Source organism: Budorcas taxicolor, chromosome 20, assembly GCF_023091745.1.
Source record: "Budorcas taxicolor isolate Tak-1 chromosome 20, Takin1.1, whole genome shotgun sequence".
Lineage (NCBI taxonomy): Eukaryota > Metazoa > Chordata > Mammalia > Artiodactyla > Bovidae > Budorcas > Budorcas taxicolor.
Genome location: NC_068929.1, coordinates 44,613,370 through 44,629,104, shown reverse-complemented (window position 1 = coordinate 44,629,104; position 15,735 = coordinate 44,613,370). Strand labels below are relative to the sequence as shown.

General features: G+C 35.1%; 1 protein-coding gene across 1 annotated transcript in view; it reads right to left on the bottom strand.

The window, feature by feature from the left end:
• The window catches only part of ZFR (zinc finger RNA binding protein), an 84,499-nt gene that overhangs the window by 8,614 nt on the left and 60,150 nt on the right, over positions 1 to 15,735 (bottom strand). The window contains exons 16-17 of the mRNA XM_052659013.1: positions 12,124 to 12,221; positions 11,167 to 11,262 (exon numbers count right to left, since the gene is read on the bottom strand). Coding sequence (XP_052514973.1) covers positions 11,167 to 11,262; positions 12,124 to 12,221 — 194 coding nt within the window. The remainder of the gene's footprint in view (positions 1 to 11,166; positions 11,263 to 12,123; positions 12,222 to 15,735) is intronic.

The window sequence follows — 15,735 nt, the reverse complement described above, 5'->3', positions numbered from 1 at the left end:
AGATATGTCAAGATACAAAAATATTAAAGGTAATCAATGCTTTTTAAAAACCTGCTTATTGACTGACCTCTAGTGGGAATATGTAATTTATACTTATGTATTAAGATAGAAACTAAGTAAGAACCAAGAAAGAAATTTATGGAACACAACGTCCATATATTGAATCACAGTAAAACTAAGTCAACTATCTGCCTTCTGAGATCATTTGCTGTGAAGGAAGCAATTTAAAAATGCTAATTTTCTATGGAACATGGCTGGTCTCCAAGCAGATGTCTACAGTTAGGAAAGCAACAAAAGTAGAACATAGGAGGTTTATATACTCTTAAATGCATGCATTCAAAAGTAAAAGGACAAAAAAAGTAAAAGGACAACATCAAAGACAAACAGAATCAAATAAGGGAAATGATTACTTAGGCAATAATGTAAAGGATTCTGATGGCAAAAGTTACTTAAAATAGAAATGCTCTCTTAAATGACATGAAATCCAGGATTGCAATATTTGCTTTAGGAAAACATTCATGTGGTATATATTCTTCCTTCCCATCTTTAACAGTAGTAATTTACTCCTGCAAGCAAAAAGAAAGTTATTTGCCCTGTGATGTCAGTGTTCTATCATTTAGAATCTCCTCACTGGTTCTAAAACTGACAGACAGGAGCTCTCTCACTACAAGTCATCATCACTAAAATCTAATACACTCTTCCAAAAAAAAATAGGGTTTTCCAGGTGGTTCAGATGGTAAAGAATCTGGCTGCAATACAGGAGAGAGGGTTTGATCCCTGGGTCAGGAAGATCACTTGGAGAAGGGAATGGCTACCCACTCTAGTATTCCTGCCTAGAGAACTCCATGAACAGAGAAGCCTGGGAGTTACAGTCCATGGGGTTGCAAAGACCTGGACACAACGGAGCGACTAACACTTGAAAAATAAAATATGTGAAAAGATATGTGGAGCACATAATTTAACTGCTGTATGAACAAAAAGAACAATTATGGCCTCTCAGCATCTTCTTTGGGGACTATCTCATCATTTCACAGATAATTCTTTTTTTTTTTTTAATAAAAAAAGATAAAATCCACATAATATAAAGTTCACTACTTTAAAGTGAACACTTCAGTGGCATTTAGTACACCTACTATTATGCTGAACAACAGCCACCTCTATCTAGTTCAAAACATTTCTATTACTCCAAAGTAAAACCCTCGCCCCATCATACAGTTTCTTCTCATTCTCTCATTCTCTAAGCCTCAGGCAACCGCCAACCTGCATTCTATCTATCTGGATCTGCTATTCTGGATATTTTATACAAATGCCATCATATAATGCGTAATTTTTTGTGTCTGGCTTCCTTCACTTGGCATGATGTTTCAGAGGTTCATCCATGACAGATCATTTTCTTTCATAAAATATACAATAAACATTAAAACACTAACTTTTTGCAAAAAAAAAAGCCTTTTTTGCAATTTACAGCAGGTATACCATTCTAAAGGAGTACTAATCTAAAGGAGATTTCTATTCTACACAGCAATTCTTAAGTCAGATCAACCTTACAAGAGAATTTACCTATAGCTTTCTTTACTCATCACTATAGATTTAGGACAAAAGAAGAACTAATTTGAAGGCAGTATATTATTTGCTGTACTCACTGTAGTGGTAAACACTAAAGGCAGGTGTTAGGACTTAGATTTATTCGAAGTAAGTAATCTGAAGGCTAAACAAAATTGAAGATCAAGTTCACAAGAACTTCAAATTTCTTTCATGCAAACCAAGAAAAAAGTTACTCTCTGCTTAAGGTGACAGTACAAAGCCAAATCGCAAGATCTCTTGCCTCCCAAACCTGGTTATGATTAAAGAATTATGTATGAAGCACACTACCATCACCCAAACAAACACAAAATGGCTTCAATTAAATGGAGGAAAAGGCCAGTGAAAGAGTATTTCTAAGAAAGTGAGTGGGCTTGGGCAACTCTCCATTTACAGTTCCCTAACTGGCTCTTTAGAAGAAAATGGGAAAGGGGTAGGCAGTTGAGTGGGAAAAAAAATCCAAAAATTTCACCAGAACTCTCCCAACTCAGAGAGTAAGAACAGGTCATGTTGTGGGCAGCCTGAGGCAAAGAAATTTTTCTAAACATAACCACCTTTCATCCAAAAAGAGAAAGGAAAAGCAACAGAATTCATCAGTTTGAAGGCTCTTTGCGGAAGACAGGTAGGGAAGAGTAAAATTCCAATTATCCACATCTAATTATCTCTAATAATAAATAGAGATTTGACTAACATGCAGATAAAACAAACAAACAAAAAAAAATAAGATCTTTCGAAGGAGGAAGAAATAGGGGAAAATTAATATCAAAGCCTGCTGTGAACTCTCAATGCAAGTTTCCCAAAGTGGCTTCACACACCTCAAACCTTCTGCTGATTCAGGTAAACAGAAAGCTGTTCTTGAAAGGAGATGGTAAAGAGTTTCAGGAAAAAACCAGAGCAAATTCTGCACAGGCAAAGGCTCTAGGAGGCCATCGTGGGTTTTAAATCTGAAACCTAAAGGTGTGCCGAGGGAATCTATCTCAAAGACTACCACAGCACACTGAATTAGGGAACAGAAGAGAGAAAGCCCATGTCTGGAAACTCCCTGGCAGTCCTGTAGTTAGGACTCAGGGATTTCATTGCTGGGGCCTGGGTTCAATACCTGGCCAAGGAACTAAGTTCCTTACACGGGGCAGCCAAAAAAAAGAAACAGGACACACGCAAGAGAAAGCCAAACACTACTCCTTTCCATAAGCAATCCTTAAAGCAGAGCTCACGGGGGAAGAAACAGAAGTATTTTAAAAGGTGTGAATAAACTAAGACAGCTCTTGTTTGCATGTTTTAGTATCAAAGAATGACTTAGAAATGGAACTGACAATGCTAAGCCCTAAAGAAATGAAAAAAACTAAAACAAACCAGGCATGTTATCTTTGCATTTGGGTGGAACACAGAGTGAAATATTTCCTATGGGCTTTGAGAGTCCCTTGGACTGCAAGGAGATCCAACGAGTCCATCCTAAAGGAAATCAGTCCTGAATATTCACTGGAAGGACTGATGTTGTAGCTGAAACTCCAATACTTTGGCCACCTGATGCAAAGAGCTGACTCATTTGAAAAGCATCACCTTTTCTGATGCTGGGAAAGACTGAAGGCAGGAGGAGAAGGGGACGACAGAGGATGAGAGGGCTGGATGGCATCACCAACTTAATGGATATGAGTTTGAGTAAACTCTGGGAGTTGGTGATGGACAGGGAGGCCTGGTGTGCTGCAGTCCTTGGGGCTGCAGAGAGTTGCACACAACTGAGCGACTAAACTGAACTGATGATTCTGAATGATACTGTTAAGTCACTGCTTTTAATAAATGTATCCATCTGGTGCAAATATTGAGAAGGAGATTTTGTATGTGTAAGGACAGACAGTATGTGAGAACTCTGTACTTTCTGCTCAGTTTTGCTGTGAGTCAAATTTTTATTATTTAAAAATAATATTTATTTAGAAAATAATTTATTCTGGAAGAATTATAATTTAAGGGAATGAAGATACAACTGTCAACATTTTGAGTTATAGAGAACTTAATAAATAAAAAAAACAATAAAATTAAAACCTCAAGGTTGAAATGAAAAGGAAGACTGCAGAGCTAATTAAGCAAACTGAACATTACTATAAAACTAATAAATGAATTATAAATAGTAAATATTGGGACATGGGTGAAAACCAAATTACTGCCAAAGAAACAGTAACAGGGGACAAAAGAGGAAAGAGAACAAAGATTAAAACAATCACAAAGATAATAAATATATATAGGACAAAGGGAATTCAATATAAGGGTAATTGGTGCTAGATAGCATATTCAAAAGCAGAGACATTACTTTGCCAACAAAGGTCCATCTAGTCAAGGCTATGGGTTTTCCAGTGGTCATGTATGGATGTGAAAGTTGGAATGTGAAGAAAGCTGAGTGCCGAAGAATTGATGCTTTTGAACTGTGGAGTTGGAGAAGACTCTTGAGAGTCTCTTGGACTGCAAGGAGATCCAACCAGTCCATTCTGAAGGAGATCAGTCCTGGGTGTTCTTTGGAAGGAATGATGCTAAAGCTGAAACTCCAATACTTTGGCCACCTCATGCGAAGAGCTGACTCATTGGAAAAGACTCTGATGCTGGGAGGGATTGGGGGCAGGAGGAAAAGAGGACGACAGAGGATGAGATGGCTGGATAACATCACCAACTTGATGGACATGAGTTTGGGTGAACTCCAGGAGTTGGTGATGGGCAGGGAGGCCTCGTGTGCTGCAATTCATGGGGTCGCAGAGTCGGACATGACTGAGCAACTGAACTGAATTGAAAATAGAGGATCATATTAATCATTTGTCAAATGTGCAGACAAAGATTTCAGTGAAATGATGACACTAACAACAGATTCCAGGACATTATTGGTTAAGTTACTAAAATTCAAGGATAAAGACAGAATTTTTTTAGCAACCTGCAGAAAAAGTAAAGGCAAGAAAATTAGGCTGGACTTATGGTAGCTCAGATGGTAAAGAATCTGCACAAAATGCAGGAGACCTAGGTTCGATCCCTGGATCGGGAAGATACCCTGGAGAAGGGAATGGTTAACCACTTGAGGATTCTTGCCTGGGGAATTCCGTAGGCAGAGGAGCTAGGAGGGCTATAGTCCATGGGGTCACAGAGTTGGTGACCCCATGACTAAGTGATTAACATAAACTAGATTTAGCAATACTCAATGCTGAAAGATAATGGAGCAACACCAAGAAATGGAAGAGAAAAAATTGCGACCTAACAATATATTTTCCAATAAAGTAATGGTAATTTGCAAAGATTCTCAAATATGAAAGAAATTTTAAAAACTTAAAACACTTTTTGATAAAAACTACATGATAATAAAATGCAGTCAACCAAGAAATAAAAAGAGGAAACCCCAGTAAAGCCCTAGTGGTTGGCACCACAGCATTTAAATAGAGAACATAAAATAATCAAAGGGAATATATTGACATAAGGTAAATGTAGTTATTTTTAAACCTTTAAGATTTAAAAAAGCATTAAGTGTAAACTTTCCTGTTTTCTAAGTGGAATCAGCATTCACTGAGTAAAACAGATAAATCAAGAAACAGGTTTTGACACATTAAAATAAATGAATGAAACAAATGAAAAAAAAAAAAATTAACAAAAACCCAAGAGGACAGGAGGAGTAGGAGGAAGTGATCATTTTCTCAGCTTTTATAGATGAGAGGTTAACAGACATTATCTAAAATTGTTAAACAGATGCATGAAAATACCACATAAAACGATATGGTCAACAACTAACTCTCTAAATAATCACATATTCACACATAAAAAAGAACAAGAAAAGGATAAGAATTATGGCAAAGGATAGAAAAGTACCAGAAACATACCAGATAAATGCTAATAAAAACTAGAGTTTAGGAGGGTGCAGTATAGCTGAAATATATGAAGGGGATTTAGAGGTTAAGCTTCCAGCTTTTAGATAAGAAAGTCACAGGTATGTAAGTGCACATAGGGAATATCGTCAACAATATTGTAGTAATTGGTCTTACTGCAGTAATCTTTTCACAATGTGTTAAAATATGGAATTACTATGTTGTACACCATAAAATTAGTAAAACTGCATTATAATTGTCTTTTTAAAAAGGCTAGAGTTTTGGCAGAAAGTGTTAATTAAATGCCCTTTAGAATGACAAAAAGTTCAAACTCACAATAATGATATAATTATTAAATGTTTTTATGTCCTAAATGTTACTGCAACAAAATAATAAAGTACAAACTCTAAAAAACACAACAGAAAGAGCAGATTTTAACTTATCTTTGTCACTCCATGGACAGATAAAGTAGACAAAAAATATGAAGGAAAAGAGATAGAAAAACAGAGTAACTGATGAAGTTGAACTAAGAGGTACATATTATATGCTGAGAACACATTTTTTAAAGTGCCCACACTTTATAAAAACTGTACAGATTAGACCACAAAGAAAATCTTAAGATTCCCCATATTGCAAATAGAATATATTTTCTGCTTCCCAGGTGGCTCAGAGTAAAGAATCTACCTGTCATACAGGAGACTCAGGTTTGATCCTTGGGACAGGAAGATACCCTGGAGAAGGAAATGGCAACCACTCCAGTAATCCTAGCCTGGGAAATCCCACAGACAGAGGAGGCTGGTGGGCTATAGTCCATTGGGTTGCAAAAAGTCAGACATGACTTAGCAACTAAACAGCAACAGAATATATTTACTGGATTATATGCTAGATGGGGAAACAGTGGAAACAGTGTCAGACTTTATTTTGGGGGGCTCCAAAATCACTGCAGATGGTGACTGCAGCCATGAAATTAAAAGATGCTTACTTCTTGGAAGAAAAGTTATGACCAACCTAGAGAGCATATTCAAAAGCAGAGACATTACTTTGCCAACAAAGGTCCATCTAGTCAAGGCTATGGTTTTTCCAGTGGTCATGTATGGATGCGAGAGTTGGACTGTGAAGAAAACTGAGTGCCGAAGAATTGATGCTTTTGAGCTGTGGTGCTGGAGAAGACTCTTGAGAGTCCCTTGGACTGCAAGGAGATCCAACCAGTCCATTTTAAAGGAGATCATCCCTGGGTGTTCTTTGGAAGGAATGATGCTAAAGCTGAACTCCAGTACTTTGGCCACCTCATGTGAAGAGTTGACTCATTGGAAAAGACCCTGATGATGGGAGGGATTGGGGGCAGGAGGAGAAGGGGACAACAGAGGATGAGATGGCTGGATGGCATCACCAACTCGATGGACCTGAGTCTGAGTGAACTCCGGGAGATGGTGATGGACAGGGAGGCCTGGTGTGCTGAAAGAGTCGGACACGACTGAGCGACTGAACTGAACTGAACTGATGCTAGAAAAATGGAAGTTATTTACAAAAGAAAGAGCAACTCTTCTTCAGTCATGTAGAAATAAAAAACTGCCTCAAAATTACTCCTGGCTTAAAGACAACACTGAAATCAATTTCAAACTGCAGAGAATATAAAGAGAAAATATTACATATATAGCCAAAACCTATGTTCAGCCTTAAATAACACCTTTAAAATTTATCTATATAATTAAAGAATGTGTAAATTAAACAAGTATCCAATTCAAGAAGTTTGGGGAAAAAAAAGAAATTAAACCCAAGGAAAATAGAAAATTAGAGATGTAATTAGAAATTAATGAATTATGGGGGGGTGGACAGGAGGGAGGTCCAAGTGGGAAACTATGCATATATTCATATAGTTGATTTACTTCATTGTACAGGAGAAACTTATACAACATTATAAAGCAATTATATTCCAATTATAAAAAGAAATTAATGGATCACTAAAAAGGAAAACAGCATATCTGGCAGCTAAATCCAAGGAGCTGGCTCTCTGAGGAGAAAGGGAAAAAAAAAAGGCAAAATGAATAAATTACTGCCTAAGTTGACTCATTGGAAAAGACCCTGATGCTGGGAGGGATTAGGGGCAGGAGGAGAAGGGGACGACAGAGGATGAGATGGCTGGATGGCATCACCTACTCGATGGACCTGAGTCTGAGTGAACTCCGGGAGTTGGTGATGGACAGGGAGGCGCGGTGTGCTGCCAATTCATGCGGTCACAAAGAGTCAGACACAAATGAGCGACTGAACTAAAAGGATATAATGTTGAGAGCTATTTAAATGTCAAAATACTGACATTTTGGTGTGCTTTAAACTACCAAAATACTGGTATTTTATATGTACATGATTCGAAAGACTGGCCAGCAGCTTTCTTTGCCCTCCCTGATTTGTCCATCATCACTCTGCCAAGGCCCATGTTCCCCCACTTCCTTTGACCTGTGCATCCTCTCTTTCCACTCAGTTCTTACAGCTCTGCACCCTCAAAGCAGAGAGGGTTCCTTGAAGTTTATGGCTCTCTCTGAGAAAGAGAAAAGGCAAGGTGTAGGGTAAAGGCCCATCTGCAGTGAGACTTTCAGACCTCAAGAATAGCTGAGGAGTGGCCTGAGAGTCCAGTCTCAAAAGTACTGAAGCTTAGACATACTACAACAGAAAAAGTCTCAAGGACACCTGGGTTGTATGGACTGAAGCTGAAAGAAGCAGGAAGTAAAATGATAATGTAGAATGCTTGTACTTTTATATATTTAAAAAAGTTTACATTATATAATGCACATACATTTTTATATTAAAAATCTATCAATAATTCAATGAATTTTCATCACAAGTAAATACTGAAACACCTATCGGTTATTTTGCTCCAATACTGCACCTGCTGTTACTGACTAATCAATCAGAGAATTGAAACAATAAAGATGCTATAATAGGCATTTTTAAAACTTTCAGAGCACAGAACTCTATTATATAAAAATTTGAGTATCTGGTTGAATGGGTCAATTTTTCTAGGAAAAGTTGCCAAAATTAACCCCAGGAGAAGGAAAAATTAACAAAACAGTTACAATAAAAGAAATCAAGAAAGCGCTACCCTCTTTATAAGGGCCTGGGAACTGATAATGTCAAATGAATTTTACAAATGATCAAAAAACAGTATTTTTGATGATCCTAAAAACTGTTTCAGAGTTCAGAGAAAGAACAAAAGTTCTAAATTAATTTTTATAGAATTAGTCCAAATCTAACAAAGAAGACAAAAATAAAACAAAAAACTTTCTGTATTGTCACCGCAAAAGTGATGATATTCTACCAATTATCTATTAATTCAATACAGTACTACTTAAAAATAACTAAAAGAACTTTGGAGTTCATCAAACTGAACAAAATGGCAGTCAAGTTCTTTTGGAAAAAGAATATGAGAAAAACAAAACAAAACAAAATACACTTAAAACAAAAACAAAAACAAAACGCTGAAACAGTGCAAGATGTCGTTTATAATGAGCAGCAGAGAACGGAGAGGGGGAAACTGATGCAAAGGACATCAGAAGTTTAAAACACACTATGAAGTTTTAAAAATTAAAAGAGATTAAGGACTTCTTTGGTGGTCTAGAGGTTAAGAATCCACTTTGCAATGCAGGGGACATTGGTCCAATTTCTGGCTGGGGAACTAAGATGCCACATGCCGCAGGAGAACTAAGCCCATGAACTCCAACTGTAGAAGCTCAACCACTCTAGAGCCTGTGCTTGGACTAGGGTCCATGTACTGTGAGGAAAAATCCCACAGGACACAATGCAGATTCCATGTGCCATAACTAGACTCGATGCAGCCAGTTAAAGAAATACGTAAAAAATCAATAGAAAAAAGAGTTTAACAGAGAAGACTGAGGAATGAAAGACTATTGTAGAAACAGGCCTGCAACAAAAGAACTTTGGTTTAAGAAAGGGTTCCTCTTCCTCAGTGCCATTGATAACGAGTATCGACAACCAAAAATATCTCCAAACATTACCAAATGTCCCCTGGGGACAAAACTGAAATGTGGTTGAGAACCACTGGTTTATGATAATGGTGATATTTCAAAATGGAGGTTGGGAGAACGAACATCACTATTAAATAAAATGCTAAATGGTATTGGAATAATTGACGATTGGTCTGGAAAGACATATTGCTGGATCTACCTCTAGTCCATTTATGATTTTCAAATTAATTTATAATTATACAAGTAATGTATGTATATTTTATCCTAGTAAAATCCAAACATTACAGATCTCTAACCTAAGCCCACTTCTCACTACTGAGAGACAACTCCTGTTGTAATATAGAATATATCCTTCCAGGAGTAAATAAGCAAACATCTATAATAAACATAACTTGATTGGGGGGAAAAAGCTCTAGAAGAAAGCATGTGTGAATAGTCTATAACCTAAAACATATGAGAGAGTATTTTGTAGACAGAATACAAAGTTGTTAAGTCATAAAACACTAATGGATTAGAATTTGTGAAAATTTTAAACCTTTTATAAAACAGCAAAAATTATTAAGTTGAAAAGCAAATGAAAACTGGAAAAATTATTTTAATAGAGGTAAGTACTAATTTCTTACAGAAAATAATTATAAATTATGAGAAATATGAATAGGAATTGGCAGTTAAGAGAAAAATAATTATAAATGCCAATAATTACTTAAAGAAATTTAAGTAAAAAATGAGACTCCATTTTTTACCTAACGTGTTAAGAAGTGTGATCTTATCCCAAAGTTAGTGAGGATGTGAAGAAAATGCTAAGTTCAACAATTTTTGGTAATTTTAAATGATCCACCTTTCCCAGTTACAATCAAAACATGTTCTTTGACCTTGGAATTCTATAGCAATTGACCCTAGCCATCACATGTATATAATACTCATCAAAGCATAACCACAATACAATGAAAATTTAATAGCAAAAGACTGCAAACAACACAACTGTCCGTCAGACAGATACCAGTTAAATAAAATATGGCATGTCCATACAAAAGAAACACCAAGTAGTCAATACAGCTCTCAAAGAGTTCCCAGAATTAAGATAACCCTGGCTAGTCAACTCTCCCTAACCCAACTGTAGAATCTGTAGGTTCAGTTATACTTTTGAATGAATCCTTCTATATCTGAATTTTTGCTATTTAGGAACTCAAATATTTGAACATCAAAGAGATATTTAAACATAAATAAAAAAATAGGAATATACACGGCATGCATATAAGCATTTCTCCTTCCTGGAAAAAAAATCACAACAAATTGTGCCATGATAACTTGCCTTTAAACGATGAGAAGGCTTTCACTTCTTATATTGTGCCTTTCTGCATTATTTGAATTTCCTAATTTTATGCATTTTTTTGGATAATGCTTATTTTTAAATGTTAAAAATTCCTTATACATTATTAAAATATCAACAAAATCCTGCATAGGGAGATTAATAGCTCATTTAAAATTTTCTTTGTATCTTTATATATGTACAACTAATAATTGCATCTATAAAAGTAATAAACACTGTGTGAAGATTAAAAAAAAAAAAGAGGAAAATACAAAAAGAAAATCAAGTATAATTCTTAGCAAGTTAAACAGTCTGATAAGACCCTAGGATTTCTCATGAGAAAAAGAAAAAACTCCATTTAGGAAATGGAAATAAAGCTGATAATTAGATGTAAGATAAGGCTATAAAAAACTGCAGAAATATTTCTGAGATGTTTATTTTTCACATACAGTTACATATTACTTACCCAGCTTGGAAAATCAGACCAAGTTGGAACTCGCTGACAGAGGTCCCGGAGAATACGTATGATAATCACACAGGACTGTAGACCATTAGCTCTAGCCTTGAGAGCAACACAAAAATCAACTGAATTAATCTTAGAAATATTAAAAATATCCCTTGATGAAAAAAAAGTTAAAATACCACTGTTCAATGGAAGCTCAGATAAAAATAAAACAAAAATAACCACACTTAAAATTGGATTCTATGAGCTGCCATTTACAGCAATATTTTATGCCAGGGTTAGTATTTAAAAGCTGATATTTTAGGTCAAAGTAAACAGATTATACAAGAATAATTGTTCTTGATCCCCTGTGAACCTTGACCTGTGTTCATTTAAATCAGTGAACTTAAAAAAAAAGTCTGCCTACGTTAGAAATAAAAGAAAAAGTAAAGAGCTAAAAAGTTTGTCTAGGGACTGAAAGATTAAGGAAATCTGTTTGGTTTCCTTTCTGTGCCTTTGCATAACTGCAAAGTCACTAAACCAAACAGCTGCTTCCTCACCTTTCATTCCCTACACATATTAACTTAAGAGAAAGAGGGGAAAAAATCTTAAAACTATACACAAAGCTTTAAACACATATTCCATTATTTAAAGCAAAGTTAATCTGCAGCCTTATGGAATATAATATATATACACAAACATGTGATGTTCCTGAACAAGTCAGCTTCAAATATAGCCACTAAAAATAAAAATAAAAAAACCCAAACTACAAAACACCCCCAAAATCCTAGTTTATTGTCAAATTAATAGTACCTGCAATATGCAGATCTTCATACCCAGCTTTCTATGTTAACATATTTTCTGATATTTAAAGTAGTATTGCTTGGGCAATCTTTTGAAATGTTTAAACACAGTTAAACATGTTGTACTGAACTACTCTCTCATAAGGCTACAAGAAAAAAGTAAAATGATGTTCCGAACCTGGAACCACTTAGCGTGGCGTAGAGCAGCCAGAGCGTCAAGGCATTTTTGCCTGTCCAAGACGTCCGGTGGGTCTTTCACCATACCCGAGGTTACATCTAAAATGGATTGAATTGGCAAAATGCAGTGAGGAATGGGTGTTTGACCAGGTGAGCAAGACACTTCCTTAAAGTAGCATCAGTGTCACACGAGCCATTTGAGGGTTTTGTCAGCACTTTAAAGTAACCCACGAAGTTATTTAACAAATTTACATAAATCTAATATGAAGATCAAGAATTGAGCTCTTTAATTTAGAAATATAATAAGTAATTTCTACAAATATAAACCCTACCCCACCAAAAGAAAATCAAAAGGAAGGATTACTGGATACAGTGCACCAGCACAAAGACAACAAGAGGGAACACAAAAATCCACCTTAATAAATGAGAATGTACAGTAAACTATCCTGTTTGTTCAATATTTTAAATGGTCACAGGTTATTTTGGGACTAAAATGTCAAAGAACTAATGATAAATATGGGATGATCAATGTAGTAACAATCACAGAAAAAATAAGGAGCCAAAAACAGGCATTTCTAGGAGTTCAATGATTTCTCTTCCACAAGAGCACTTTAGTTGTAAAGGAATACGAAATGCCCTTTAAAATTCAAAGTTCCCATAAAGTATTCCAAAGAAAGAATAACTGGAGAGAAACAATGAGTAAAGTAGAAAAGGGCAACAGGAACTAGCCTGCTTAAACAGAGTAAGTATAGAAATAGAACAGACACAGTAAGCAGAATGGTTTGATGATAAATATGTACAATCTTTTACGTTATAGAGTTTATAATAACTGATTTTAATCAATTATTATATAAAATATAAATGAGTTATATAAAACTTCAGAAGAAAATCTGAACTTAAATCAGGGCAAAAACTTTATATTAATAAAACTAGTTGGAGGGCCAGCTTACATTAATCTAAACATATAGGTAAAATGTATATAAAAGTTGCTAATCAAACTATTCATAACTAAATCTAATTCACAATTCTTGGTGATATTTAAACATTTTCTAAATATAGGAAAATAACATGCTAAGCAAGTAATTTATTGAATTTAGCAGTCTTCTCGATAGAAAGCACCCAAATTAAAGCACATTTAGTAGATGATTTAATAAATCATTGAGGGTACCAAATGAATATGAGACAAACAATGAAATATATGATAAAAGAACACATGAAGGATAATTTTAAGAGTACCACTGCAACTCTGGGCAAGTTATTTGATGGTATATTTTTATATGAACATTCAGAAATCTTAAAAGATACTTGTCCTTATTTGAGTAGAAGATATATTGAAAAGCATATTTTTAAAGTGATAAAAAATTGTATCCCTTGTCTGGGCTTTCTTTTCTTAGTTCTTACTCCTTAAACAATCAGATGGCATGGATTTTCAGAGAACATATTAGAAGGGAGATTTACAGACACTCAAAAAACACTGTGTGGCATTCTGAAAATGAACACTGAAAGAGGAACTTGGGCACTAAAAAGAGTAGCGAGTCAGAAATACTAGTAATTTTAAAAAACCAATAAATAACCTCAAAATCTGCAAGATCAACTACTGAATCCAAAACTATAGTGAACATAATTAAGAAATGGGCTATTCTGAAAGAAGGAAAAAGGACACCGGAAAGCACAGCTAACTGAAGAACTAAAAAAAAGAAACAACAAAAAACCACTCCCCAAAGTAAGGTTATAGAACAGGCTGAAGAACCCTTTCCATGTCTCTTATTTATGTTATTTGCTAAAGCTAAAATGCAAATAGGTGATAATGTGTAATCTCTAAAGTTTCTGAATTTTAATGTTAATTCATGTTTTAATTTCCTCCAATGTAAGAAAAGTTTTCTTTTTGCACACAAACATTTATAACCGGAAATTTAAATTAATGATACAATTTCAAAGATGCCAAGACACCTATTGCAATTTAAAAACAAATTAAGAGCTATAAGTAGGAAACTTCTGTCAAATTTAGAGTGTGGATTTTTGCACCCATTCTATATTTCAAGTGGATTAACCCCTTAGATATATTGTACTAAAATCATACTTGCTTCCTAATAACCCAGTTAACAAAACAAAAATTAATTTATTAAAAAAAAGCAAATTCTTACCCTACAAGAGGTATTTTATGAATTTTAAGGGGTTAATCACCAGTTAGAAGACACGCTGTGTCCACACTATTTTATGATTAAAAGTTAATGGGAATATATTAATTTAAATTAACATGGTTATGTAAAATATATAATCCACCCAACAATTTAAAAACTAGTGTGAACACTGCTCAATTCTAGAAGAGACAAAGACAAAACAAACAGAACAGCCACACAAAGGACAATAAATGCCAGACTCTGCATCCAATATCCCTCTTTAAATCAAATGGCAGGTGTGACACTGAGCTTTTGAAAACCTTGGTCAAAAATCCTTCCGATGTCTTGGCAGCAACCCCTGACAGGAATCAATTCCCTCTGCTAGAAGGCTTTGGACCGGGCCTGATAAGCTAAAGGTGGAAAAAAACACACACAATACTTGACTTGCTACAGAAGAGATGCTGTAGCAAGGGTTAGAACATTTGAACATTTTAAGCTTCACGTCAATTAAAGGTTTACTTAATGTTTAACTGTCAAACACAGTACTGTAAAATAGATCTGTCATGTGTTTAACAGTTATTTGGGAAATTTAATCATATCCTTTAAATAATTTTTGGTATTAAACAGGACCATTACGCATTTAAGAGCCTACAACAACTATGTGCAAGTCACCAGTCTCACGGTTTACAAGTACTCTTCCGGCAAAGCCTTCCTTACCCTTGGACTAACTCCCCAAAGCAAGCTAGAGGCTTTAAATGATTTTAAGACACAGAGCATTCAGAGCTGCAGTGAGGGAGAATACATACCGTTATTCTGCAGCAATCTTCATAATGAGGCTAAAGACATGGTTTACTGCAGTTATCTGCAGCAAGGAACACTATCAGTGTTTCTACACTTTTTGCACATCCAACTTTTCAGCTCAGTGTCTTGAAGAAAATCTTTCAATTTTGGACTGATCATTTCTTTTACTGTAATACTTATGAAATTCAGAACAATAATTCTAACTCAAGTCTGGGTCAGACAAAAGTATAATTTTGTTTCCTTTAGAAGGGACAGGTTATTAAAGATGACTACAAATATGATAATTATTAATACTGCACAAATTTAAGTAAACCTAAATATAACTGGACAAAATGTGCTCTGAAATAAAGTTAAGTGATTATGAGTATAATTTCATACTAAATACAGTAACTTTTATCTATAACATAATCAAAGATTTCCTTTTCAAATCCTAAGAGTCATATGCTGCATCCGAATTGATCAGATTGACTCAGAAACTGTTTTTCTAGCAATATCCACAGCCAGACCTTGAGTGGAAATTCATGCTCATATAAAAGAACCTTCACACAAAACCCACTTATTTTTAAGATAAAAGCTTATACAATGTACAAGTCCTGATATGTGGTATATCTATATTATGTATGCAAAGTTAGGCAAGTCTCTTAATGATTTTTAGTAAAAATGTTGTCTTCCTGGGTTGTGTAAAGCCCAGT